Consider the following 24,982-nt stretch of genomic DNA (forward strand, 5'->3'; position numbering starts at 1 on the left):
AGGCAATGCTCAAATGTGGATTGCATTGAGACGGTGGCACAGGGACCAATTCCACACAGCAATAGCTCAGGTCACGGGTTGCAGGCAGGCTGAGCCGAGCTGAGCTGACCTGCCCCGACCTGCAGCCTCGTTGGCGCAGTAGGCAGCGCGTCAGTCTCATAATCTGAAGGTCGTGAGTTCGAACCTCACACGGGGCACGTCGGTTTTGCTTTGAACTAGGTCGTGGACCCTTCGTTGCAAAACACCTGGACCGAGCAGACTGGTCATCGCGTTGAGCCGTGTCAAACCTCAGTCATCTGGGCCGTCAAGTCTAGGAATGCCTTTTAAACCAAAGGCTTTTTGTGGAATCCATTGCCTTTGCCTGTAGACTGGGAAACTTGTCCCACTAGTCTCCGGTGTAACGTCGTATGTAAACATTTCGGAAGCTTCGCGCAAACGAACGAGCTTTAGTTTGATACACGCCGCGGCGTTTCAGCACCACCGCTACGGACTAAGAAATGTTGTTTCTGCCCGGTTTCGAACCGGGGACCTTTCGTGTGTGAGACGAACGTGATAGCCACTACACCACAGAAACCTCGGCGCCTGATGCGGAGCTGAGTTGAGACCAAGTCAACCATCAAGCCACAACCAGTTGCACTGTAAAGTGTAGGAGGTTTGTAGAAACAAAAGAGACGGAGAGCCTTTGCATGTCGACTCAAGCACTTGGACACTTAGGACATGCGATTCCAGTGCCCCGTCCAGCGTACCTTGTTTTTGTAGACTTACTCAACTGAACCGGCCATGAGCCTTACTTTGAGTGTAACGATGCAGCGTTTCAGCTCAACCCCTTTGGCCTGATAAAAAAAAAGATGTTTCTGCCTGGTCTCGAACCAGGGACCTTTCGCGTGTTAGGCGAACGTGATAGCCACTACACCACAGAAACTCCTCGGAAGGGTTTTTACTCTAAAGAAAGACGATAAAACGCTTTCCCTCGATTTCCACATCTATTTACCTCCAAAACAACAGAGAAATCTTTCATATTGCTGCCCGGTTTCAAGCCAGCGGCATTTAGCATATGAGGCAAATGGGATTACCGCACCTGAGACTGTTTCACTTGAGGATGTAGCATAGGCAATGCTCAAATGTGGATTGCATTGAGACGGTGGCACAGGGACCAATTCCACACAGCAATAGCTCAGGTCACGGGTTGCAGGCAGGCTGAGCCGAGCTGAGCTGACCTGCCCCGACCTGCAGCCTCGTTGGCGCAGTAGGCAGCGCGTCAGTCTCATAATCTGAAGGTCGTGAGTTCGAACCTCACACGGGGCACGTCGGTTTTGCTTTGAACTAGGTCGTGGACCCTTCGTTGCAAAACACCTGGACCGAGCAGACTGGTCATCGCGTTGAGCCGTGTCAAACCTCAGTCATCTGGGCCGTCAAGTCTAGGAATGCCTTTTAAACCAAAGGCTTTTTGTGGAATCCATTGCCTTTGCCTGTAGACTGGGAAACTTGTCCCACTAGTCTCCGGTGTAACGTCGTATGTAAACATTTCGGAAGCTTCGCGCAAACGAACGAGCTTTAGTTTGATACACGCCGCGGCGTTTCAGCACCACCGCTACGGACTAAGAAATGTTGTTTCTGCCCGGTTTCGAACCGGGGACCTTTCGTGTGTGAGACGAACGTGATAGCCACTACACCACAGAAACCTCGGCGCCTGATGCGGAGCTGAGTTGAGACCAAGTCAACCATCAAGCCACAACCAGTTGCACTGTAAAGTGTAGGAGGTTTGTAGAAACAAAAGAGACGGAGAGCCTTTGCATGTCGACTCAAGCACTTGGACACTTAGGACATGCGATTCCAGTGCCCCGTCCAGCGTACCTTGTTTTTGTAGACTTACTCAACTGAACCGGCCATGAGCCTTACTTTGAGTGTAACGATGCAGCGTTTCAGCTCAACCCCTTTGGCCTGATAAAAAAAAAGATGTTTCTGCCTGGTCTCGAACCAGGGACCTTTCGCGTGTTAGGCGAACGTGATAGCCACTACACCACAGAAACTCCTCGGAAGGGTTTTTACTCTAAAGAAAGACGATAAAACGCTTTCCCTCGATTTCCACATCTATTTACCTCCAAAACAACAGAGAAATCTTTCATATTGCTGCCCGGTTTCAAGCCAGCGGCATTTAGCATATGAGGCAAATGGGATTACCGCACCTGAGACTGTTTCACTTGAGGATGTAGCATAGGCAATGCTCAAATGTGGATTGCATTGAGACGGTGGCACAGGGACCAATTCCACACAGCAATAGCTCAGGTCACGGGTTGCAGGCAGGCTGAGCCGAGCTGAGCTGACCTGCCCCGACCTGCAGCCTCGTTGGCGCAGTAGGCAGCGCGTCAGTCTCATAATCTGAAGGTCGTGAGTTCGAACCTCACACGGGACACGTCGGTTTTGCTTTGAACTAGGTCGTGGACCCTTCGTTGCAAAACACCTGGACCGAGCAGACTGGTCATCGCGTTGAGCCGTGTCAAACCTCAGTCATCTGGGCCGTCAAGTCTAGGAATGCCTTTTAAACCAAAGGCTTTTTGTGGAATCCATTGCCTTTGCCTGTAGACTGGGAAACTTGTCCCACTAGTCTCCGGTGTAACGTCGTATGTAAACATTTCGGAAGCTTCGCGCAAACGAACGAGCTTTAGTTTGATACACGCCGCGGCGTTTCAGCACCACCGCTACGGACTAAGAAATGTTGTTTCTGCCCGGTTTCGAACCGGGGACCTTTCGTGTGTGAGACGAACGTGATAGCCACTACACCACAGAAACCTCGGCGCCTGATGCGGAGCTGAGTTGAGACCAAGTCAACCATCAAGCCACAACCAGTTGCACTGTAAAGTGTAGGAGGTTTGTAGAAACAAAAGAGACGGAGAGCCTTTGCATGTCGACTCAAGCACTTGGACACTTAGGACATGCGATTCCAGTGCCCCGTCCAGCGTACCTTGTTTTTGTAGACTTACTCAACTGAACCGGCCATGAGCCTTACTTTGAGTGTAACGATGCAGCGTTTCAGCTCAACCCCTTTGGCCTGATAAAAAAAAAGATGTTTCTGCCTGGTCTCGAACCAGGGACCTTTCGCGTGTTAGGCGAACGTGATAGCCACTACACCACAGAAACTCCTCGGAAGGGTTTTTACTCTAAAGAAAGACGATAAAACGCTTTCCCTCGATTTCCACATCTATTTACCTCCAAAACAACAGAGAAATCTTTCATATTGCTGCCCGGTTTCAAGCCAGCGGCATTTAGCATATGAGGCAAATGGGATTACCGCACCTGAGACTGTTTCACTTGAGGATGTAGCATAGGCAATGCTCAAATGTGGATTGCATTGAGACGGTGGCACAGGGACCAATTCCACACAGCAATAGCTCAGGTCACGGGTTGCAGGCAGGCTGAGCCGAGCTGAGCTGACCTGCCCCGACCTGCAGCCTCGTTGGCGCAGTAGGCAGCGCGTCAGTCTCATAATCTGAAGGTCGTGAGTTCGAACCTCACACGGGGCACGTCGGTTTTGCTTTGAACTAGGTCGTGGACCCTTCGTTGCAAAACACCTGGACCGAGCAGACTGGTCATCGCGTTGAGCCGTGTCAAACCTCAGTCATCTGGGCCGTCAAGTCTAGGAATGCCTTTTAAACCAAAGGCTTTTTGTGGAATCCATTGCCTTTGCCTGTAGACTGGGAAACTTGTCCCACTAGTCTCCGGTGTAACGTCGTATGTAAACATTTCGGAAGCTTCGCGCAAACGAACGAGCTTTAGTTTGATACACGCCGCGGCGTTTCAGCACCACCGCTACGGACTAAGAAATGTTGTTTCTGCCCGGTTTCGAACCGGGGACCTTTCGTGTGTGAGACGAACGTGATAGCCACTACACCACAGAAACCTCGGCGCCTGATGCGGAGCTGAGTTGAGACCAAGTCAACCATCAAGCCACAACCAGTTGCACTGTAAAGTGTAGGAGGTTTGTAGAAACAAAAGAGACGGAGAGCCTTTGCATGTCGACTCAAGCACTTGGACACTTAGGACATGCGATTCCAGTGCCCCGTCCAGCGTACCTTGTTTTTGTAGACTTACTCAACTGAACCGGCCATGAGCCTTACTTTGAGTGTAACGATGCAGCGTTTCAGCTCAACCCCTTTGGCCTGATAAAAAAAAAGATGTTTCTGCCTGGTCTCGAACCAGGGACCTTTCGCGTGTTAGGCGAACGTGATAGCCACTACACCACAGAAACTCCTCGGAAGGGTTTTTACTCTAAAGAAAGACGATAAAACGCTTTCCCTCGATTTCCACATCTATTTACCTCCAAAACAACAGAGAAATCTTTCATATTGCTGCCCGGTTTCAAGCCAGCGGCATTTAGCATATGAGGCAAATGGGATTACCGCACCTGAGACTGTTTCACTTGAGGATGTAGCATAGGCAATGCTCAAATGTGGATTGCATTGAGACGGTGGCACAGGGACCAATTCCACACAGCAATAGCTCAGGTCACGGGTTGCAGGCAGGCTGAGCCGAGCTGAGCTGACCTGCCCCGACCTGCAGCCTCGTTGGCGCAGTAGGCAGCGCGTCAGTCTCATAATCTGAAGGTCGTGAGTTCGAACCTCACACGGGGCACGTCGGTTTTGCTTTGAACTAGGTCGTGGACCCTTCGGTGCAAAACACCTGGACCGAGCAGACTGGTCATCGCGTTGAGCCGTGTCAAACCTCAGTCATCTGGGCCGTCAAGTCTAGGAATGCCTTTTAAACCAAAGGCTTTTTGCGGAATCCATTGCCTTTGCCTGTAGACTGGGAAACTTGTCCCACTAGTCTCCGGTGTAACGTCGTATGTAAACATTTCGGAAGCTTCGCGCAAACGAACGAGCTTTAGTTTGATACACGCCGCGGCGTTTCAGCACCACCGCTACGGACTAAGAAATGTTGTTTCTGCCCGGTTTCGAACCGGGGACCTTTCGTGTGTGAGACGAACGTGATAGCCACTACACCACAGAAACCTCGGCGCCTGATGCGGAGCTGAGTTGAGACCAAGTCAACCATCAAGCCACAACCAGTTGCACTGTAAAGTGTAGGAGGTTTGTAGAAACAAAAGAGACGGAGAGCCTTTGCATGTCGACTCAAGCACTTGGACACTTAGGACATGCGATTCCAGTGCCCCGTCCAGCGTACCTTGTTTTTGTAGACTTACTCAACTGAACCGGCCATGAGCCTTACTTTGAGTGTAACGATGCAGCGTTTCAGCTCAACCCCTTTGGCCTGATAAAAAAAAAAGATGTTTCTGCCTGGTCTCGAACCAGGGACCTTTCGCGTGTTAGGCGAACGTGATAGCCACTACACCACAGAAACTCCTCGGAAGGGTTTTTACTCTAAAGAAAGACGATAAAACGCTTTCCCTCGATTTCCACATCTATTTACCTCCAAAACAACAGAGAAATCTTTCATATTGCTGCCCGGTTTCAAGCCAGCGGCATTTAGCATATGAGGCAAATGGGATTACCGCACCTGAGACTGTTTCACTTGAGGATGTAGCATAGGCAATGCTCAAATGTGGATTGCATTGAGACGGTGGCACAGGGACCAATTCCACACAGCAATAGCTCAGGTCACGGGTTGCAGGCAGGCTGAGCCGAGCTGAGCTGACCTGACCTGCCCCGACCTGCAGCCTCGTTGGCGCAGTAGGCAGCGCGTCAGTCTCATAATCTGAAGGTCGTGAGTTCGAACCTCACACGGGGCACGTCGGTTTTGCTTTGAACTAGGTCGTGGACCCTTCGTTGCAAAACACCTGGACCGAGCAGACTGGTCATCGCGTTGAGCCGTGTCAAACCTCAGTCATCTGGGCCGTCAAGTCTAGGAATGCCTTTTAAACCAAAGGCTTTTTGTGGAATCCATTGCCTTTGCCTGTAGACTGGGAAACTTGTCCCACTAGTCTCCGGTGTAACGTCGTATGTAAACATTTCGGAAGCTTCGCGCAAACGAACGAGCTTTAGTTTGATACACGCCGCGGCGTTTCAGCACCACCGCTACGGACTAAGAAATGTTGTTTCTGCCCGGTTTCGAACCGGGGACCTTTCGTGTGTGAGACGAACGTGATAGCCACTACACCACAGAAACCTCGGCGCCTGATGCGGAGCTGAGTTGAGACCAAGTCAACCATCAAGCCACAACCAGTTGCACTGTAAAGTGTAGGAGGTTTGTAGAAACAAAAGAGACGGAGAGCCTTTGCATGTCGACTCAAGCACTTGGACACTTAGGACATGCGATTCCAGTGCCCCGTCCAGCGTACCTTGTTTTTGTAGACTTACTCAACTGAACCGGCCATGAGCCTTACTTTGAGTGTAACGATGCAGCGTTTCAGCTCAACCCCTTTGGCCTGATAAAAAAAAAGATGTTTCTGCCTGGTCTCGAACCAGGGACCTTTCGCGTGTTAGGCGAACGTGATAGCCACTACACCACAGAAACTCCTCGGAAGGGTTTTTACTCTAAAGAAAGACGATAAAACGCTTTCCCTCGATTTCCACATCTATTTACCTCCAAAACAACAGAGAAATCTTTCATATTGCTGCCCGGTTTCAAGCCAGCGGCATTTAGCATATGAGGCAAATGGGATTACCGCACCTGAGACTGTTTCACTTGAGGATGTAGCATAGGCAATGCTCAAATGTGGATTGCATTGAGACGGTGGCACAGGGACCAATTCCACACAGCAATAGCTCAGGTCACGGGTTGCAGGCAGGCTGAGCCGAGCTGAGCTGACCTGCCCCGACCTGCAGCCTCGTTGGCGCAGTAGGCAGCGCGTCAGTCTCATAATCTGAAGGTCGTGAGTTCGAACCTCACACGGGGCACGTCGGTTTTGCTTTGAACTAGGTCGTGGACCCTTCGTTGCAAAACACCTGGACCGAGCAGACTGGTCATCGCGTTGAGCCGTGTCAAACCTCAGTCATCTGGGCCGTCAAGTCTAGGAATGCCTTTTAAACCAAAGGCTTTTTGTGGAATCCATTGCCTTTGCCTGTAGACTGGGAAACTTGTCCCACTAGTCTCCGGTGTAACGTCGTATGTAAACATTTCGGAAGCTTCGCGCAAACGAACGAGCTTTAGTTTGATACACGCCGCGGCGTTTCAGCACCACCGCTACGGACTAAGAAATGTTGTTTCTGCCCGGTTTCGAACCGGGGACCTTTCGTGTGTGAGACGAACGTGATAGCCACTACACCACAGAAACCTCGGCGCCTGATGCGGAGCTGAGTTGAGACCAAGTCAACCATCAAGCCACAACCAGTTGCACTGTAAAGTGTAGGAGGTTTGTAGAAACAAAAGAGACGGAGAGCCTTTGCATGTCGACTCAAGCACTTGGACACTTAGGACATGCGATTCCAGTGCCCCGTCCAGCGTACCTTGTTTTTGTAGACTTACTCAACTGAACCGGCCATGAGCCTTACTTTGTTGAGTTGAGACCTGCCCTGTCTTGAAGCCTAGTTGGCGCTCCCTTTCACCTGTCGGTCGAGCAAATCCATCATGTGAGAGCCAATCGCGTTGCCTATCACTACCAAAAATTCTACTAAGATTTGACTGTCAGATGCTGCCCCACTACCAAGAATTGTGAAAACCAATCACCGTTCGTTGCACGTTCCACGATTTGACCAATCATAATCGGTAGAACCATCAAGAATGGCGCCAGAAGCCGCCCCCCATAAATGAACGTCAAGTCAGAGCGCTGCAACTTTGTTCGGACTGACGTCTTTTGATATATTTATGGTAAGTTCATTGCCATTCTATTGTCTCGGAGTTTTAATATTATAATATTAATTTCAATTATTGAAAATATGTGGTTTACCTTACCTACAGTGGTAGCGAGCCAACACGCTAGCAGGCTAATTATGAAAATTTCATATGCACGTAACCTAGCTGACTATTTTTCAACCGAACGTCAGTAAGCTAACATAGCTAAGTCACAAACAATTCTCCATTCATAACCAGCTAGCTGATATATCTTTATTTTAGGCTGCTGATAACACTTAGATGTGTTAGCCTATTTGCTTACATAGGAAATCATGTACAGTTAATAACAGGCTGGCTATTTGGTACTGACGTTACCTAATCATTAGTACAAGATGGAAATGACAGTCCACAGTTTACCAACAGGCCAAAATAGATATGTATGGATCAGTCAATGTATTTGGGTTGTTTGCTGAGTATGCTAATTTAGCCCCTGTGCATAGGAATTGTTTCATAATGTTATAGTGTACAGGTTGTGGCATGAGCAAAGCAATTGAGAATAGCTAAATGAAATGCATAGGTCCACTACTGTACTTAACTGATAACTGGTGATAAGAAATTTAACTGTGAACAGCTTCCGTATAATACATTATTGGAAAACACTGTATCACAGACAGATAAATGGCAACCAAATGTTGCATAACCTCATTTGCATGAGAAGTAGGCCTAATAGACAGAGACTTCAGTTTAGTTTAATTTATTTTAGTTTAGTTAGATGGGAGTTCAGGATACAAGGATACAAAGGCTTTATTGTCATATGCAGAAATAAACAAGTTATCAATGCAATGAAATTCTTAGTTTGCTGTCTATCTATCCTGTAGTAAAATATACTAGAAACTAAGAATAAAAAAAATAAAAAAATAAATCTAAAATTAAAAAAGAAGATAGAAATGATCTGAAACAAATATGTACAGACTGAAGATATATACAAACACACATTCATGTCCCCACATATGCATACATACATACCTCCACGCATGCATCCATCCATCCATGCATACTGAGGTACACTATAAGAGTGAGAATTATGCCAATACAATATAAAAGTATGTGGAATATAAGAGGTCAGACCAAGCATATTCTAACTGTTGTTGTTTTTTTTGTTTTTTTTCAACCATACAGAATGGATCCTAAATTTAGGAGGAGGGGGGATGGCCGTGCCAGCCTCTTTGACTCAGAGGATGCCAAGAAAATTAAGGGGGAGAAAAGGCCATGGGCCCGCGCTCTGTCACTGGACAAAGTAAAGGAGTCTGCAAGGATGGCTGTTCTGCGTCATGGCGGAGACCCCAATAATGAGCAGCATCTCCTGGGCCAACATCAGTTACAGTTCGGAATCTTCAGGGGCCAAACATTTCAGTGGGTGGCTGAGAATGCGCTGGGGTATGCTGGGTATGTGGTTGCATCAATGTCAGAAGAGTCAGGAAGCTCTGATTCACCTAACAACCTCATCAACAAACGAGCCTTCCAGAGGTACATTTGGCACTATCCTGAGGGCCGTTATGCCATTCAGATTAAGATGGAGGCGAGATCTTCCAAAAGCCAAAGCCAACCTGCCACTGCCGCCACCTCCACACAACCCTCCACCTCATCGCAACCTTCAGCCTCTTCGCGAGCTGCCACCTCCACACAACCCTCCACCTCATCACAACCTTTAGCCTCTTCACGAGCTGCCATCTCCTCACAACCCTCCACTTCTTCACGACTATCCTCAGTGCCTATATCCTCCCTGCGCTCATTGTTGATAGGGAAAGCCAAGTCTCAGCAGACCCTAGACAAGTCTGTCAAGAGGCTGTTTTCACCACAAAAGTTTCAGCCATGTAAGTTTGCAACTAGAAAATGGATTTTGTGTAACATTGAGTTGTAGATGTTTTCATATTTTTTATGTATTCTATTTGGATGTCATTCTTTTTCAGCTGTTCCTGCTCTGTCCCCTGCTGGATCCACCACGGCACTTTTGTTAGGCACAGTGGAGCTGGAACCCAGTGACAGCGAGCTTTCGCTGGCCACTCAACAGATGGAGTCAGACATAGCGCATATGTATTTTTATGAAATACTTACACACTCTCTCTCGCTTTCTCTTGCTTTCTCTCTCACACTCTCTCTCTCTCTCTGTCTTTCTCTCACTCCTCTCATATCTGTTTAATTTTTTTATACTTTTTAAAAAAAAATTCATGTTACGTATGTCATTACATGATTGACATCATCATCATGAGGACATGATTACAATCATGAATACGATTTGAATTTAGCATACATACATGAACACATATATATTTTCTTTTCTATCCATTTTGACAATTGTGGCCGTGTCTTTTGGAACCACTTCTTTGTAATTAATTTTGGAGCAGTCACTCTTAATATTCTTAAAATATATTTGTCTCTTTTATCCACAATTTCTCTTGGCATTTTCCCAAAAAGTACAAAATTATAACCACTTCATTTCTTTATTTATGTCTTCCCAAAAAGTTTTTAGTTCTGGACAGGACCAATGAATATGACTGAGATGAGCATATGTTTCCCCACAACACGCCAACACTTAGAGGTTCCTGATGAATATTTAATCTGCTAAACCAGTGTTATGAAGGAGCGCATCTGAATTTTCCATGTGTTTTCTCTCCAAAATTAAGAGACTGTGGTTTTCTATATATCTTCATTCATTCCTTCATTCTCTCATATCTGTTTAATAGAGTGCAGAATTTGCCTGCCCGCTGGTTGGATCCCTGCCCTGCTAGAGGTTGACCAGCGCTTGATTGCCAAGGCCCTGTTCCGGTGGTCACACTTTAATCAACCAGAGCTGGACCATGCAAAGGTGGACAGAATGTGGTGGTATCCACCTTGGCCATCACTGACCTCTAGTGCCATGCCAGCATTGGAGCAGTTTTTTGGGCACCCCCTGTTCCTCTGGATGCCCAGGAAGCTTTGGCGTGTGCGGCTGCTCTGTCCACATCCAGACTGTGGCAAGTCAGAGCTTACCTCTGCTGGACTACATCAGAGGGTCAGGCAGGTGGTTGGTGTCAGCAGCTCTTACTACTTGGCATCCGAATATCTTGCCTGTAAGAGCAAAAGAAAGGTCATCAGCTGGAGCCACACCATCGTCTCCCAGCTAGACATTGTTCCCATTTCCCATGTCTGCTGACACACAAGCTGGGGTGTGACATGCAGGTTGTGTGCCTGATGCGTCAGCGAGGCTTGGGAAACAGCAGCAGCCAGCTTCAAAAGCAGCTGGAGGAGCAGCATGCAGAGAGCTGGCTTGAGAAACAAATTCAGTTCCTCACTGATTACAGAGGAGTTGCACATGCTATCTCCTCTGGGCTGATTTCACCAGTCCCGCTGGGGGACTTGCCAGCTATGCCTGCAGTGCCAAAACATCGCTGGCTGATGCAGGTATATGCCCAGGATGTCCTCAGCAGGCTGGATGAAGTGAAGGCCTCCATCACCTCACTTTTTGGCCAGGTCATCAAGATGGACTCAACCAAGAAGATTGTGAGGAAGCTGGTGGGTCAGGCCCGGTCTACAGCTGCTTGGGCCACCAACATCGGCAATGAGCATGGGCATGTCATCATGTCTGTGCTCACAGCAAGTGAGGGCTGGGGCCTGATGAAGATGGCAGAGGGACTTGTGAGGCGCTACAAGGACGCTGGGGTGCCACCCCCAGAGATCCTATATGTGGACCGCGACTGCTGTGGGAACTCTCACCTACACAAGATCTTTGGGGCATGGCCGGGCATGAAGATCAAGTTGGATGTCTGGCACTTTATGAGGAGGTTTGCCACCAGATGCACAACCGATTCGCATGCTCTCTATACCAGCTTCATGGCCCAACTCACCCGCTGCATCTTTGTATGGGATGAGAGTGACAGGGCAGCCAAGTGGGCGGAGCTGGAAGCAAGCCACATGCGTCCCACAGAAGCAGATGTGACACGCCACATCACCAAGGCAGAGATGCTGCTTCACTGCAGGAGGACCGTCCGGGAAGGCAGGGAGATGGAAGTCATGCTCAAGGAGTTGATCGAGGCAAATGATGGAGAGAGGGGCTGAGTTGATCAGAGGTAGCACTCTTGGTGTGCCTCTGATCAACTCTGCCAGGATGGCGGAAATCTGGAACGCCCAGCGCAAACGCATTCCCTGCCTCCAGGACCCTCCAGGACACTGAAGAAGGGTGGTCATGTGCTTCCAACATACTGGTGTGCCAGAGGTTCGACTTCACTGGAGAATTTTCATTTGCACATGAACAGATTCATCCCAGGTAAAGAGTGCACACTGTTAGGTTTCCATAGAAGTTGTAATATAATAATATTTATCAACATTTTTTAATATATTTGCATGCAAGGAATCACAATGTAAATATTTAATATTTTTCAGGAACCCTGGCAAGTGACACCTTTTTCCAGGCATATCTGGTTGATGGTCTTGCCAGGTGGAATGGGGACAGGACCATGACAGCAGAGGGGATAGAAGGGCCACACTCATACAGTGGCCTTCTTAGGCATGCTGCCAACCAGCTGTCAGAGGAGGTGCTTGGAAGAAAACTGGTGGAGTACACAGCCCCACGGAAATACACCGGTATGCATGTAGTAAATTAGTATTGTATGCATGTAGTAAATTATTATTTATAATAGATTTTAGGCAGGCACATATTCCTGCCAGTCACTTATGACGCTTTGTTTTTGGGTTGTTTCAGGAGAGCTTATAGGTATTGAATACCTTTACAGCCAAAACAATGCTGTCATGGAGGACTACAAGTTGGCCCTCACAACATTCAAGACAGAGGACATCACTGTTGCAGAGGGGAAGTCTTGTTTGGAGCCATTTGACATGGAGGATCCAACTGTTCCCACCCTGGACACAATATGGCCCCCACAACAGTGCACTCCATCAGCCCCTACTAATATGGTATTCTTATGTGGAAACATAAAACCACCACCAGATCAGTGTTGCCCTAAATTTCTTAAAAAGCCCTGGCAAACAAAAGTTTTAAGCCCTGATTTAAAAGATTCTAAAGTGGAGGCAGAAGTTTGTTCCAGGCATGAGGAGCATAAAAACTAAAGGCTGCTTCTCCATGCTTTGTTCTGACCCTGGAACAGTAAGCAGACCAACACCTGGGTTCATAACATTGAAGGAGATCAGAAATGTATTTTGGTCCTAAACGATTAAGTGCTTTATAAACATGCAGCAGAAGGTTGTGTGATGTGGTCCATTTTCTTAGTCTGGCAGCAGCATTCTGGATGAGCTGCAGTTGTCTAATAGCTTTTTTAGAGAGACCTGTATAGACACTGTTACAATAGTCAAGCCTACTAAAGATATATGCATGAACAAGTTTTTCAAGGTCCTGCTTGGACATGAATTCTTTAATTCTTGCAATATTTTTAAGGTGATAGTAGGCAGATTTTGTAGTCCATAACTACACCAAGATTTCTGACTTGGTTTTTAGTCTTCACCCAAGAGCTGAAGATTATGTGAATCATGATTCATATTGTTAAGTCTATATAAGTCTGATAAGTCTGCATATTAAAGGTCCCATATTCTACACTTTCCAGTGTTTTATTTTATGTCTTGGGGTCCATTCAAAGCTGTGTGTGGTGTCATGTACTAAAAACACTCTCAATCCATTTTTACACGTTCATTTTCCAGCATATCTCTAAGTCTTACCAAGAACTGTCGCTGTGTCTTTAAGACTCATTAATATTAATGACCCCTCTGTTCTGATTGAACAATTTCAAGAGTGAAATGTGAGACACGGCAGCTACAGGTAGGGAAAACTCTCCAGTAAATAGACAATGACACCGCTCAACCGCTTTGAAGAAAACACTTTGTTAGTCTATTTTTTCTTACAAAAATGATAATGAGCGAAACTTTGTGACGCCACAAAGTTAAAGAAGTCCAAACAGCTTGTTTAGAGGCTCGCTTTTCTAATATGGATTGTGTGGATTTAGTTGGCTACCGTGCGTTTTGATACTTTCACCATGTTTAGATAGACCATCCAACTCCTTTATAATCAAAGAGGCAAGGGGAATCCTGTTTTACACCATATGGGACCTTTAATGTTTTGTTTGTTTTAAAATAAATTACTTTTGACAAGCCAATTGGGATTTATTCCCCTCCTTCTCACCCTTCCCTTCCGTGGCCAATCTCCTCTGGACAATTTGCAAAAGCATATTAATGCATATACACAAAGTTACAATATAGTTCATGCATAGTCATACTGGTGGTCAGCACAGTTGCACCTCTTGTTCCTCACTCCATCTACGTCTACCTCTCTATCACTACTGTAAATGATGATACTGACTGGAGACTATAGCCTATAAGCCTTTATTCCACATATTTATATGCCACAAATTCCTTACCATGAGATCCTTGTAACGTTATCAAACATATTACAATAGATAGGTCTTTTCTTTTGCAGGAAGGATCCTCTTTGTCCAGACTGTTGAATCTTAGGAAGGAAGCGTGGTAAAATGTACACAACTGACAATACTGCAGTTTCTTGTGTCAAATATCCCATTCTGAAAGTTATACACACAGAGGGTCAGTTTCACCAACATTAGATATTAAAGGATAAGTTTGTCTCTTACAGGTATGTAAGAGACAAATTATGTATAGGTATATATAATTTGTCTCTTACATACCTGTAATACTTGGACCCTCAGAGAATATTGACTCCATAGCTGTTGGTTGAAACAAATGGGGTTTGCCAAAAATATCTCCAAAAAAGCCATTTGTAGGCTCCACAGGGCAGTTGAAAGTTAACATGACACAGTTCCCCCATTACACACACTTTCACTTATCAGGAACTTATCACAGAACTATTTTTCTCTGCTGCAGCACAGACTGCTGTGGGGTGAAAGTGTGTTACTGGCCGCGTGATCTAGTTTTGCGGAGTGTCAGGTCAAGTTGTAAACAATTATACATGGTGCAGTGCTGCTGCTTTCCTGGCTGTGAATATAAATATGTCGGTTGGTCTCCATATCATTTTCACAGACTGTTTTTTTTCAGTCAATATTCTCTGTGGGTCCTAGTACTACAGGTATGTAAGAGACAAATTGTATATAGGTCCAAAATTGTAAGTCTTATCCCAGACCATGGCAGGAAACTAACCATTACATCAACCGGCCACAGTAGCAGGTACATCTCAAAATTTACCAGCAACTTTCACTATTCACTAGTTTTCCAGCTACCTACATTTTTAGAATACAATAGAGCAGCCATTCCCAAACTTAAGAATGCCGCGGCCCAATTTGACATCTGAAAATCTTCCGCGGCCCACCCAACCCTTTAATCACAACTCTGATCATCACATGAGACTAAGATGAAGTATTTCCCTATATATTTTTTATTTCATAAACAGAACATGTGAACGTGGGCATACGGCAATGCAGTGCAAATTAATAATCCATCCAAATACACAACATATACGTAACAATTTGTAAAGCAACAAATGTAAGAAATTAAGTGCAAATAGTGAATTGTTAAGCCCATATCCTGGCTGTTTGACACTGGATCATAAAACGCTTATACATAACATTTCATAATATCCAACCCAATATCAACATGAAGAAAAAACAGACAGAAAATATAATTTCTGATGCAGTCATTACAATCCATCCAGCGATAGGTACTCGAGTACTTTCTACGAGTCCTTCTTTTTGTTTTCACGGATTAATTTTGATCTTCTGATGATTCGCTTGTGGAGGTTGATTCTCCATTAACAGCTTTCCTTTTGCAACCTGATAGCCACCGCTCCATTTTTACTCTTCCCCCACCAATGATGAGGTATTCCCTCAATTACAATTCCCTGCCAATGACGAGATATAAGATACGTTCCGGCTGGATCAAAAATAGGTCAGATAAATGAAGAATAACACGTAATTTAAATCCCATGGCTTTGTTTTATTAGTTCTGATTACTTTATTTAATGTAAATATTTAATCATAAATATTTTATGGTAATTTCAAACTTAATTACAAAATTGAAAATTAAAAACTTTTTATTTATTTATTGTAAATGACCTCTCGCGGCCCACCTGCAGTACTTTCACGGCCCACCAGGGGGCCGCGGCTCACACTTTGGGAATCACTGCAATAGAGCCTCCAAATGGTAAACAAACTTACCAGCCACAGTCACATTTTAACTTTTTTTTTAACATTTGGCCGTTGAGTGGTGTTCATTTCTCTATCTGTCGTACACTAAGTTTTTCCTTCAACGGAGATCTGAGTCAGAACCTTTCAGTCAAGAACTAGGCTTGTCATATCTGTGAAACCAGGCCCAAGCCTTTCAACCTGTGGGAGAGGTGTAAACTAGCACAGTATAAGGCTACTAACTGTATTAGACATGATTGCACTGGACTCCTAACCTGAAGTTCATTGTTGGGTTTAGCTTCTCCATCTTGTGCTCAGAGTCCCAGCAGTGTCTCTCCATCAGTTTCGCCTGTTCTGACAGAGTAAGGGACACACAGTACAAAAACAGTCCATAACAATACCTACTCTGCATCCAAACACAACTACTCTCAATTCCATCTGGATATCCTGATGTATTCAGTTACTCACCAATTCACCCATTTGCGAATACCATCCCATTCACATAGAGTATACAGGAGACATAACATGGCATACCCAATATGTCTGTGGGGCTGGTAGATGTGATTACTTAAAAAACAAAACAAAAAAACACACCCACCCTTAATCAGCGACAATGGAGTTTGATAGCAGAAACGTTTTCAGTGATCTATAACATAAACAGTAAAGATCAGGTTTTGGTGTCAGTCCCTTAGAATCAAAGAACAAGGGCTTCTGTCTAGAGCCGCCATTTTGGACCGATATTAAACAATGATACAGGGAGAAATCCATTGTAGAAGAGGCAGAGACCAGTGTCTCCACTGTCAGTAGCCTCAATACACCAGAATGCAATGTTTTGAATGTTTTGAATAAGGTGCGTGGCTGTGGCTGCAATCATACACACACCCCAATGTTCACAAACTAGTTGGCTAACCAGCTATATTTACATCTATAAAGCCTCCTTGATTTATATGCCCAGGCACTCATTCCTTAATTGAAAGCAACAAGTTCATGCCCGTTCTCTGGGGGTTCTTGAAAGGCATTCTTGGAAACAGAGCTAATCACTTACTGAAGTAGAAGTAGATGAGGTAGGCTGAGGGAAAGTGAGTACACCAAAAAGTAAATTACCACACTTCTTTACAAAATAACTCTGGAATGCATTAAACATCACTGATTGACAACAGTTTCCTTTAAGCCTGGGATGCTCCTGTAGGTCCTTTGGCACTGCTCCATGTCATCTATAACTGCAAAATCTGGTTGGTGTTGATGGAAAAGGTACTTGTTGAACAACAAAACATCACAAAATGGGCATTTAAAATAGTGACACATTTAGTTCATAGTGCTATCCAGAAAGATTCCAAGCTACCTGGTTAGATTTAAGATGAGATTTAGGCTCCGGGATTGGATGAAGGAAGACTTGGCTCAGGAACAAAATGATGTGGTTTCTTTTATTTGGTGACATTTGGTGGTTGTCCACATTTTGCTCATATGAATAAATACATTTTGAAGTCCACAGATTTAAAAATAAAAATAAAAATAAAAACAGTCAACAGTCTATATAGTCTATATAGATTAACATACCATCAAAAAGTGTGTCTTTGTTTTGTCCCTCAATATATATAATTTGTTACTATATTATACAGTTATATATAAATTAAGCTATAAAACAAGACACTTGATGATTTTTGATGATACAGAGTATATATACTCTATACATATAGCCAAATCAGATACATTCAGGTTTAACATTGAGCATACAACATTTTGTGCATTTACTTTCCATGGCAGGATGTGATGATATTCAGTAAAATGCCTTTTGGATAAATACCGCTATTTTCTACCTATAAATCAAGGAAAAAGGGTTCAATAATAAATTAAGAGCACTTTTAGAAACCTTCCATGGATTATGCTTCCTCACCCAGCACTCTCAGGAACGCCTGTGGGATATGATCATCTATAAAGAAAAATCCAAAGAAAGGATCAGCAATAAGTCAACAATAAGACACAACAAGGTCTGTGGTGGCATGGCATTCTCAATTCAGCTGAGCTTTTCTAACACCATGCTATAGTTGAGTTTTCAACCAAGCTGTGCTGATAATGAAATGACATCACTCAGCCAAAAAAACAAATCACATATATCACATACATATATCTTTGAAATAGATTTACCATTATCTGAACAAGCAGTTGTGTGAATATTTGTTAAAGTGTACAGTTTTAGTCTTGAGCCTAATACATTACCATTTGTTTAACTTACTGTCTGTTGCTATGTACAGCAATTCATCTTTTGTGTTATCTGCATGGCTGCCTGGTGAGACACTATCAACGCTAAAGCAGCAAGTATTAGTTGTGCTGTGAAAGCAACTGGACAGCTGCACACCTCAAGGGCCATGCATGGAGGAGCGCTTGACTTTGAAGTGCATGTTGTTGGTCTGTAAAGACAAGATTACCCAGAAGAGGAAAATATATTTAGGCGAGAAATAAGACAATGAAATACGTCTCACCATCTATTGCACTGAGTGGTTGCATCAGTCATGAAATTAAAACATTTGAGTGCCATTTAATGTCTGACCTTGTGGATGGCTTCAGAATTGATTATGTTGTCCTTCAACAGGAACCTGGACTTCTTAAAGCCATCCAACTGCCCAACAACAGCATCATCCATTGTAGCTTCATAGTTTAGGCACGTGGTGAGCAAGTCAAACAGTTGTGGAACATTGTAGGCCTTGGTTCTCTGTCAAATCTTGTCTTTAAGATTCTCATAGCTGCCTTTGCAGTTTCTAGTGTTGTGGTTCTTCATCAGCATGGCATTTCTATAACAGGACCCAACATTCTTGGCAGCTGTAGAGTTGTCCATATAGGCCAGGAAGTTGTGGTACCTGAAAAGATGAATAAAACATGAAGTGAGATGAATAGGATGTAAAGCGCTTGCTTCCAAGAAGAAATTGTGACATTGTAATTTAAATTTCCCTCATGAAAAGTCCTATGGACAACAGGGTTTTGTGATGTCTGCTGGTAAATTGCCTGGACTGCACCGTCTTCCTGGGCATCTAGCATGTCATGTTAGCACCAGCACAGCTGTGTTACCATCAAGAAAACACGGACCGCAACTCGGGACCACTGAGTACTTTAACGCGTAGCACGTACAAACCGTCTGTCCTCCAATGCAGCAGTCACTACCGAGTTCCAAACTGCCTCTGGGAGTAACGTCAGCACAAGAACTGTTTGTCGGGAGCTTCATGAAATGGGTTTCCATGGCTGAGCAGCCACACACAAGCCTAAGATCACCATGCGCAATGCAACGCGTTGGCTAGAGTGGTGTAAAGCTTGCCACCATTGGACTCTGGAGCAGTTGAAAGGCGTTCTCTGGAGTGATGAATCATGCTTCACCTTCTGGCAGTCTGATGGACAAATCTGGGTTTGGCGGATGCCTGGAGAACTCGTCCACTAGTCCAAATGCATAGTGCCAACTGTAAAGTTTGGTGGAAGAGGAATAGTGGTCTGGGGCTGTTTTTGATGGTTCAGACTCGGCCCCTTAGTTCCAGTGAAGGGAAGTCTTAATGCTACTGATGACTGTGGGCTTCCAACTTTGTGGCAACAGTATGGGGAAGGCCCTTTTCTGTTTCAGCACAACAATACCCCTGAGTGCAAAGCGAGGTCCATACAGAAATGGTTTGTCAAGATCGGTGTGGCAGAAGTTGACTGGCCTACACAGTCCTGACCTCAAACCATCATCCAACATCAGTACCCGACCTCACTAATGCTCTTCTTTTAGGCTGTAGGGTTAGCTTGTCCATTAGGCAGGTCTACTTACCGCCCCTCTCTGATCTCTTGTGTGCAGAGTCACACTTGATGTTGGGTGGGAAATTGACGCTGGCCACTAGAACGAGTGTAACCTGTAATCTACCTACAAGTGCAGAAAATGTCATGAAATTTGACAGTGGTAAGGCTTTTTTGACATTGGCACTGTGAAAAAATAGCTTGTCAACCATGTCAATTACAACTTATTTACCTTAATCACTTTCTTTCCCTTTTACTTCTCTCCAGGTGACCGGTGACATCTGGATATCCTCCACAGTAGAGAGTTAAGAGTCAAAGGATGGCTTTGTAATATAGCCGCTCATTCGGCTGCCTGATCTGCTTAAAATGGCACATATGGTAGACACAGCCACCTGGGAGACAGCCCTGTAAGGAAAATAGGTTAGGTTCAATTACTCCATCTGGTGACCAGGTCTGTCACCCAGTCACCGTACTCTGTCTTATGTTATTTTCTCTTTTTATAGACAGACCTTCTTTGCAGAACAATCACAAATATTTTTATCTGGGGTGTGACACAGAAGGAACTCTGCTCCAGCTCCTCTCCGGCGATCACCTTTGTGGGGAAATTGATGATGATTGTCAGCATTTTGCAGCCTATTTCACATACCATCTGGTGAAGATGAATTGAGCAGTCACTAGGGCTACAATACCTTATTTATGTTGCATTCAGTAGTTGAAACCTTTCCTTGCTCCCAAGCGGCTAAAACCACAGGTACATTTTGAAGCCAATAAGGAAGTGGCGGCAGGCGGCGATTCCTCTTACGGCTCCAAAAATACTCGAAACAGCCCAACTCCATGCAAGTCAATGGGACCACAACAACTTGCTCCTGATTTTTGTCAGGGTAGTCATTGATTGCCAGGGATTATCATCTTTGCTAGTTGACATTATATAGTACACACTGTCTGATGACAAAAACAATATTAATAGCCCTCACAAAAATAAAGCCATCTGTTTTTCCCTATAGATAAAATCATCATTTTGTTGATTGTTTTCAACACTGCTGTTTGTTGTTGAATAATAAGATTAACATTTCACTAACTAATCATAACTTTAGTGAATACAGTAGGGGGGACGTAACCTAATAACTATTTTAACCTTTACGTGATGGCATTATGTTTGTGAGAATACATGACTAAGAACTTGCATTTCTGCAAACTGTTTTGCCAAAAAGCAAAGTTGCTGTGAAAAAACGAAATTTCTGTTAGCAAAGAGGAGGCATAAATAGATTAGAAGCATTAGGGGCATGCTAATGTTATTTACTGTTGAATGTAGTCCAACTGGTCAATAAGGGAGGATTAGTCCAGCTGGCCAATAAATGACAACCAGAATGCAATCGTACTGGTCAATAGGGGGCGACTAGAATGTAGTCCAGTTGGCCAATAAAGGATGACTAGAATATAGTCCAGTTGGCCAATAAGGGACAATTAGAATGTAGTCCAGTTGGCCAATGAGCAAGGACTAGAATGTAGTCCTACTGGTCAATAGAGGACGACTACGATGTAGTCCTACTGGTCAATAGGGGACGACTACAACGTAGTCCAGCTGGCCAAAAGGGGACGACTAGTATGTAATCCAGTTGGCCAATAAGGGACGACTAGAATGTAGTCCAGCTGGCCAATAAGGGACGACTAGAATGTAGTCCAGTTGGCCAATGAGCAACGACGAAAATGTAGTCCTACTGGTCTGGCTAACAAGGAATGAGTCGAACATAGGCTAACACGCTAACTAGAAGGGCACTCAGAGAGCGCAGACCGCCGCCAAGGTTCGTGCTATTATTGCTTGTTCGTGAGTCGGATCCGGATCCGCTCCAAAATTTAATGGGTTCTTCCTTGGCCCATGCTACACCCTTCCACGAAGTTTCATGAAAATGTGTGGTCTGAAAAACTGTAAAAAATTCCCTACTTCACATAAACACCATTCAAAGTCAGATGATGAAGTTGGAAAGTTAGAGAAAATTTCCGCGTTTTTACGCACAACCCTTAACCTTCTCAATGTGGAGGAAAAAGCAATATACTTACTTATATACAGACAAGTTCATTAAAGTAGCTCATTAGCGAAATCCACATCATCATTTTCAAGATGTCCACGTTTGCTTATCATTTGTTGTCCGGGTTTGGTTTTCCTACAAAATAGCATGTGAATGCAATGCTATTCAGCAGCTGACTTGGAAGTCCCAGAATATCCCACAAGCGTGTGAAAGCATAATATAAACTCACTGGCCAAAATAATTGGAACACCAGTTTACCATAAAACATTAAAGCGCTGTCACATGTTTGTTGAGCAAAACCTGCACCCCCTGTTCTTAATCTGATTATCTACGGAACTTTTAGATTATGGCTCAGTTTTTTAAAGAGCATGACAATCAATTAACTGTTAATCATATTATTATCAAATAATTATATTTTGAGAATCAAATGTTGCTATCATGTATAATTGAGTATCTTCAGAACAATCTTCAGCTAATACAGAAAGTCTTTGGTCCTCTAAGAGTGGAGTATGGATTCCCCTGAGTGGAGTGGTTAAGTGGAGTGAGCAACTAAACAACAAAAACGATGATAATAATTGGGCCATATTCCAACACTTGCACATGACATGACTCTTTGTCCTAGATTAGCTGGAGAGTATACTCAGTTATTATTAGCAAAGTATTGCATTTGATTCATAAATTTGTCACTAGTCAATTATGATTGTCATGCTCATCAAAAAACCAAGCCATAAAGTTGCACATGAATTGAAAGTCTCAAAACAGTGTAGATAATCAGATTAAGAACAGTGGTGGCAGGTTTTGCTTAAGAAAAGGTGACAGGTCTTTTATATTTTATGGAAAACTGGTGTTCCAATTATTTTGGCCAGCGAGTGTACAATGTATAATACACGTTTCATGCATCTTTTGCCATTTATCAACCTATGTGGTGAATTTACTGCACTGGCAGATCCATGTCCCTTTGTTTTACACTACCAATTCCTTATTACATTTTCAAGTTGGTCCTATTCTGTTCAATTTATGGCACACAGGACTAATGTTACCAATTAAGCTAAAGCTGCTACCCTGGAAACAGTTTTTGGATTTGAATGTATACTTGCAGTGTGTTTGTTAAGTCTACAGTACATCTTGTTTAACTAAATTTGAGGCTTTGCTACATTTTGTTCTGCATCCTGTGTGTCTATCCAGTATCATGTAACTATCTTGTAATGTGCCTGCACAAATTATCCATGACACATTCCTTATGCATCATTTCACACTTATGCATACTGTACATTAGATGAATGTAAAGATTAACTGTGCTAAATCTCACTTCCAACACCCAGTCCTTCATCTTGGTCTATTAAAGTGCAGCCAAAAAATATCTTTACGTCATCTTACACTGTAAGATCATGCAGATGTTCTTATGAAGTCATACTGGTGTGACACTATCAGAGAATCTATGGCTGCTGAAATACTGTGTTGGGAGAGGTTAAATTGCTGGCTATCTGACAAAACAACAGTCAGTATTGCTTTCAACTGGACCTGGAACTATCATAGTAGCTATCAAAGTTTCTCTGCAACTGCAAACTAAATTTTGCAATTTGGCCATTTGGCCTTTCCAGCTAGTGACCCTGTGATAATTTAATTTGGAATAAAACTAAATCTTTTTAACGGGTGATTAGTTTGCTTGTAAACACTTACAAAAGTACTTCTGCTAGACAAAATATTTCTCTACTTTTCTCACCCCTAACGAGTCACCACAGAAGACAATCTTGTGTGTCTTGTTATCTTGTATTTGAGATGAAAATGCAGACAGGTAAGAAGGAAATGAGAACTGCAAAAATACATCACATATTTGTAACACTACTTTGTTGTTGGTCCTTGTAAAACATACACGTAATGATAACCGTTATGGCTAAAGATGTGTGGGTTCTCAAAAAATAATTTGAGTATTTTCTCTCTACACCTTCAATTAAAAGTCAGGGTACGAGAGCATACTTGAGAGGAGATACTGAAGATATTTTTAAGTTCTGATGTAAAACAATTTAGGTAGTAGCTTGGCATAATGTGCATAAGCACACAGGTGTATCGCCTTTTTTCGTTATTTTGAGGCCTACATTTCACTTCTGAATCTACTGTCATTCATATAAAGGCTAACAAAAAAAGAACTGGGAAAAGACAAGTGAAAGAAAGTAAAACATGGTTCTTGTGTAAAGATCCTGGACTCCAATCTTAAAATTTGCAACTTTAAAAAGTTCAAAAACTTTTGCATTAACAAGCTGCCATACATTAACGTGGTTCAGTATAGCAAGGGAAACTGACACCGTATAATACAAGTTAGGACTTATCCCCTTTTCCTTTCTTCTTCTTTTTCTCTTTCTTCTTTTTCTTCTTCTTTTTAGGTGACTTTGCTTTATCCGTTATTCCTTTATCATCGTCACTGCTATCACTGCTTTCATCTTTTTCTTTGCTATCTTTGTCTCCGTCACCCTTGGAAGATTTTCCTTTTCTGTTTGTGTCCTCCTGTTTGATTCTACCATGCTTTCCTAAGGCCTGGTCCTTGTCTGCCTCCTCCTTGACCCGGACATTTGGAGGAGGTGTCAGTTTACGGGACACCGTTATCAGCATCCTCTCCTTCATCATCTCCTCCTTCAAGGAGATCTTTTCCCGCTCGCTCCTGTGGCTTCTGGGGTCGTCGTCATGTTTGTGTCTGTGATCTCTCTCGTCCCTCTGGTCTCTATGGTGATCTCGGTGGTTCCTGTGGTCTCCTGTATCTCTGTAGTAATTGGAGTCCCTCTGGTCTCTCCTGTCTGTAGGGTGAGAGTATCTGCTGCTGCTGCTGCTGTGATAGCGGGAGTGTCCTTTGCTTTCTCCGGCACTCTTGTCCATTGGCACGTGTTTCTGCTAAAAACACATGAAAACCATCATTTTTGCAGCATGAAGACATTAACAGAGAAAACACCTGACACTTGAATACTGTTGAGGAAAAAAGGGAATGACCACATAAAAGGTTAACCAATGCAATATTAGAATTAATCCTTAAAATGCAACAGAGAACATTTGTTTTTAAATATACAAACAGTAAAATATCTTGCCAGATTCAAAATGATGCTGACACACACATTTGATTTACATAGACTAATCAGAGGTGTGACCAAGTCAACTGCTCGAGTCTCAAGTCAATCTCAAGTCTTACCTAGATTACCAAGTCAAGTCCATGTCATTAATATCAAGTCTCAAGTCTAAATGTAGAACAGCAAGTCAAGTCAGAACAAATCAAAAGTCCAGTATCAATTTAACATCTTAAAGAAAACTAAATATCTAGGACTTTTCAATGCAATATGGTTTTAATAGGATAAAAAC

General features: G+C 43.8%; 1 protein-coding gene, 1 long non-coding RNA gene and 20 other non-coding genes across 22 annotated transcripts; 7 read left to right on the top strand and 15 right to left on the bottom strand.

Annotated features, from left to right (window-relative positions):
• The first annotated feature begins 124 nt into the window (after positions 1 to 124).
• Positions 125 to 197, top strand: trnam-cau (transfer RNA methionine (anticodon CAU)). Its single transcript has one exon. It is a non-coding gene; the product is annotated as a tRNA-Met (tRNA).
• A 304-nt stretch (positions 198 to 501) lies between these two features.
• On the bottom strand, positions 502 to 574 carry trnav-cac (transfer RNA valine (anticodon CAC)). Its single transcript has one exon. It is a non-coding gene; the product is annotated as a tRNA-Val (tRNA).
• A 275-nt stretch (positions 575 to 849) lies between these two features.
• trnav-aac (transfer RNA valine (anticodon AAC)) lies at positions 850 to 922 on the bottom strand. The gene has a single exon. It is a non-coding gene; the product is annotated as a tRNA-Val (tRNA).
• Positions 923 to 1,232: 310 nt separating this feature from the next.
• Positions 1,233 to 1,305, top strand: trnam-cau (transfer RNA methionine (anticodon CAU)). Its single transcript has one exon. It is a non-coding gene; the product is annotated as a tRNA-Met (tRNA).
• A 304-nt stretch (positions 1,306 to 1,609) lies between these two features.
• Positions 1,610 to 1,682, bottom strand: trnav-cac (transfer RNA valine (anticodon CAC)). Its single transcript has one exon. It is a non-coding gene; the product is annotated as a tRNA-Val (tRNA).
• A 275-nt stretch (positions 1,683 to 1,957) lies between these two features.
• On the bottom strand, positions 1,958 to 2,030 carry trnav-aac (transfer RNA valine (anticodon AAC)). The gene has a single exon. It is a non-coding gene; the product is annotated as a tRNA-Val (tRNA).
• Positions 2,031 to 2,340: 310 nt separating this feature from the next.
• Positions 2,341 to 2,413, top strand: trnam-cau (transfer RNA methionine (anticodon CAU)). The gene has a single exon. It is a non-coding gene; the product is annotated as a tRNA-Met (tRNA).
• A 304-nt stretch (positions 2,414 to 2,717) lies between these two features.
• Positions 2,718 to 2,790, bottom strand: trnav-cac (transfer RNA valine (anticodon CAC)). Its single transcript has one exon. It is a non-coding gene; the product is annotated as a tRNA-Val (tRNA).
• A 275-nt stretch (positions 2,791 to 3,065) lies between these two features.
• trnav-aac (transfer RNA valine (anticodon AAC)) lies at positions 3,066 to 3,138 on the bottom strand. Its single transcript has one exon. It is a non-coding gene; the product is annotated as a tRNA-Val (tRNA).
• A 310-nt stretch (positions 3,139 to 3,448) lies between these two features.
• trnam-cau (transfer RNA methionine (anticodon CAU)) lies at positions 3,449 to 3,521 on the top strand. Its single transcript has one exon. It is a non-coding gene; the product is annotated as a tRNA-Met (tRNA).
• A 304-nt stretch (positions 3,522 to 3,825) lies between these two features.
• trnav-cac (transfer RNA valine (anticodon CAC)) lies at positions 3,826 to 3,898 on the bottom strand. The gene has a single exon. It is a non-coding gene; the product is annotated as a tRNA-Val (tRNA).
• A 275-nt stretch (positions 3,899 to 4,173) lies between these two features.
• On the bottom strand, positions 4,174 to 4,246 carry trnav-aac (transfer RNA valine (anticodon AAC)). Its single transcript has one exon. It is a non-coding gene; the product is annotated as a tRNA-Val (tRNA).
• Positions 4,247 to 4,556: 310 nt separating this feature from the next.
• Positions 4,557 to 4,629, top strand: trnam-cau (transfer RNA methionine (anticodon CAU)). The gene has a single exon. It is a non-coding gene; the product is annotated as a tRNA-Met (tRNA).
• Positions 4,630 to 4,933: 304 nt separating this feature from the next.
• On the bottom strand, positions 4,934 to 5,006 carry trnav-cac (transfer RNA valine (anticodon CAC)). The gene has a single exon. It is a non-coding gene; the product is annotated as a tRNA-Val (tRNA).
• Positions 5,007 to 5,282: 276 nt separating this feature from the next.
• trnav-aac (transfer RNA valine (anticodon AAC)) lies at positions 5,283 to 5,355 on the bottom strand. The gene has a single exon. It is a non-coding gene; the product is annotated as a tRNA-Val (tRNA).
• Positions 5,356 to 5,670: 315 nt separating this feature from the next.
• On the top strand, positions 5,671 to 5,743 carry trnam-cau (transfer RNA methionine (anticodon CAU)). Its single transcript has one exon. It is a non-coding gene; the product is annotated as a tRNA-Met (tRNA).
• A 304-nt stretch (positions 5,744 to 6,047) lies between these two features.
• Positions 6,048 to 6,120, bottom strand: trnav-cac (transfer RNA valine (anticodon CAC)). The gene has a single exon. It is a non-coding gene; the product is annotated as a tRNA-Val (tRNA).
• Positions 6,121 to 6,395: 275 nt separating this feature from the next.
• trnav-aac (transfer RNA valine (anticodon AAC)) lies at positions 6,396 to 6,468 on the bottom strand. Its single transcript has one exon. It is a non-coding gene; the product is annotated as a tRNA-Val (tRNA).
• Positions 6,469 to 6,778: 310 nt separating this feature from the next.
• trnam-cau (transfer RNA methionine (anticodon CAU)) lies at positions 6,779 to 6,851 on the top strand. The gene has a single exon. It is a non-coding gene; the product is annotated as a tRNA-Met (tRNA).
• Positions 6,852 to 7,155: 304 nt separating this feature from the next.
• Positions 7,156 to 7,228, bottom strand: trnav-cac (transfer RNA valine (anticodon CAC)). Its single transcript has one exon. It is a non-coding gene; the product is annotated as a tRNA-Val (tRNA).
• Positions 7,229 to 17,431: 10,203 nt separating this feature from the next.
• On the bottom strand, positions 17,432 to 18,797 carry LOC139638521 (uncharacterized). Its single transcript, XR_011694772.1, has 3 exons — positions 18,406 to 18,797; positions 18,091 to 18,265; positions 17,432 to 17,787 (listed from the first exon to the last, which is right to left on the bottom strand). It is a non-coding gene; the product is annotated as an uncharacterized lncRNA (long non-coding RNA).
• A 5,159-nt stretch (positions 18,798 to 23,956) lies between these two features.
• LOC139638519 (putative uncharacterized protein DDB_G0292636) lies at positions 23,957 to 24,508 on the bottom strand. The gene has a single exon (XM_071512669.1). It carries the CDS (start codon positions 24,506 to 24,508, stop codon positions 23,957 to 23,959), a length of 552 nt encoding a protein of 183 aa, XP_071368770.1.
• Positions 24,509 to 24,982: the final 474 nt, after the last annotated feature.

The sequence above is a fragment of the Centroberyx affinis genome, unplaced genomic scaffold (assembly GCF_046629955.1).
Source record: "Centroberyx affinis isolate AG114_WGS23_722 - 3 ecotype Tasmania unplaced genomic scaffold, CSIRO-AGI_Caff_v1 ptg006441l_1, whole genome shotgun sequence".
NCBI lineage: Eukaryota > Metazoa > Chordata > Actinopteri > Beryciformes > Berycidae > Centroberyx > Centroberyx affinis.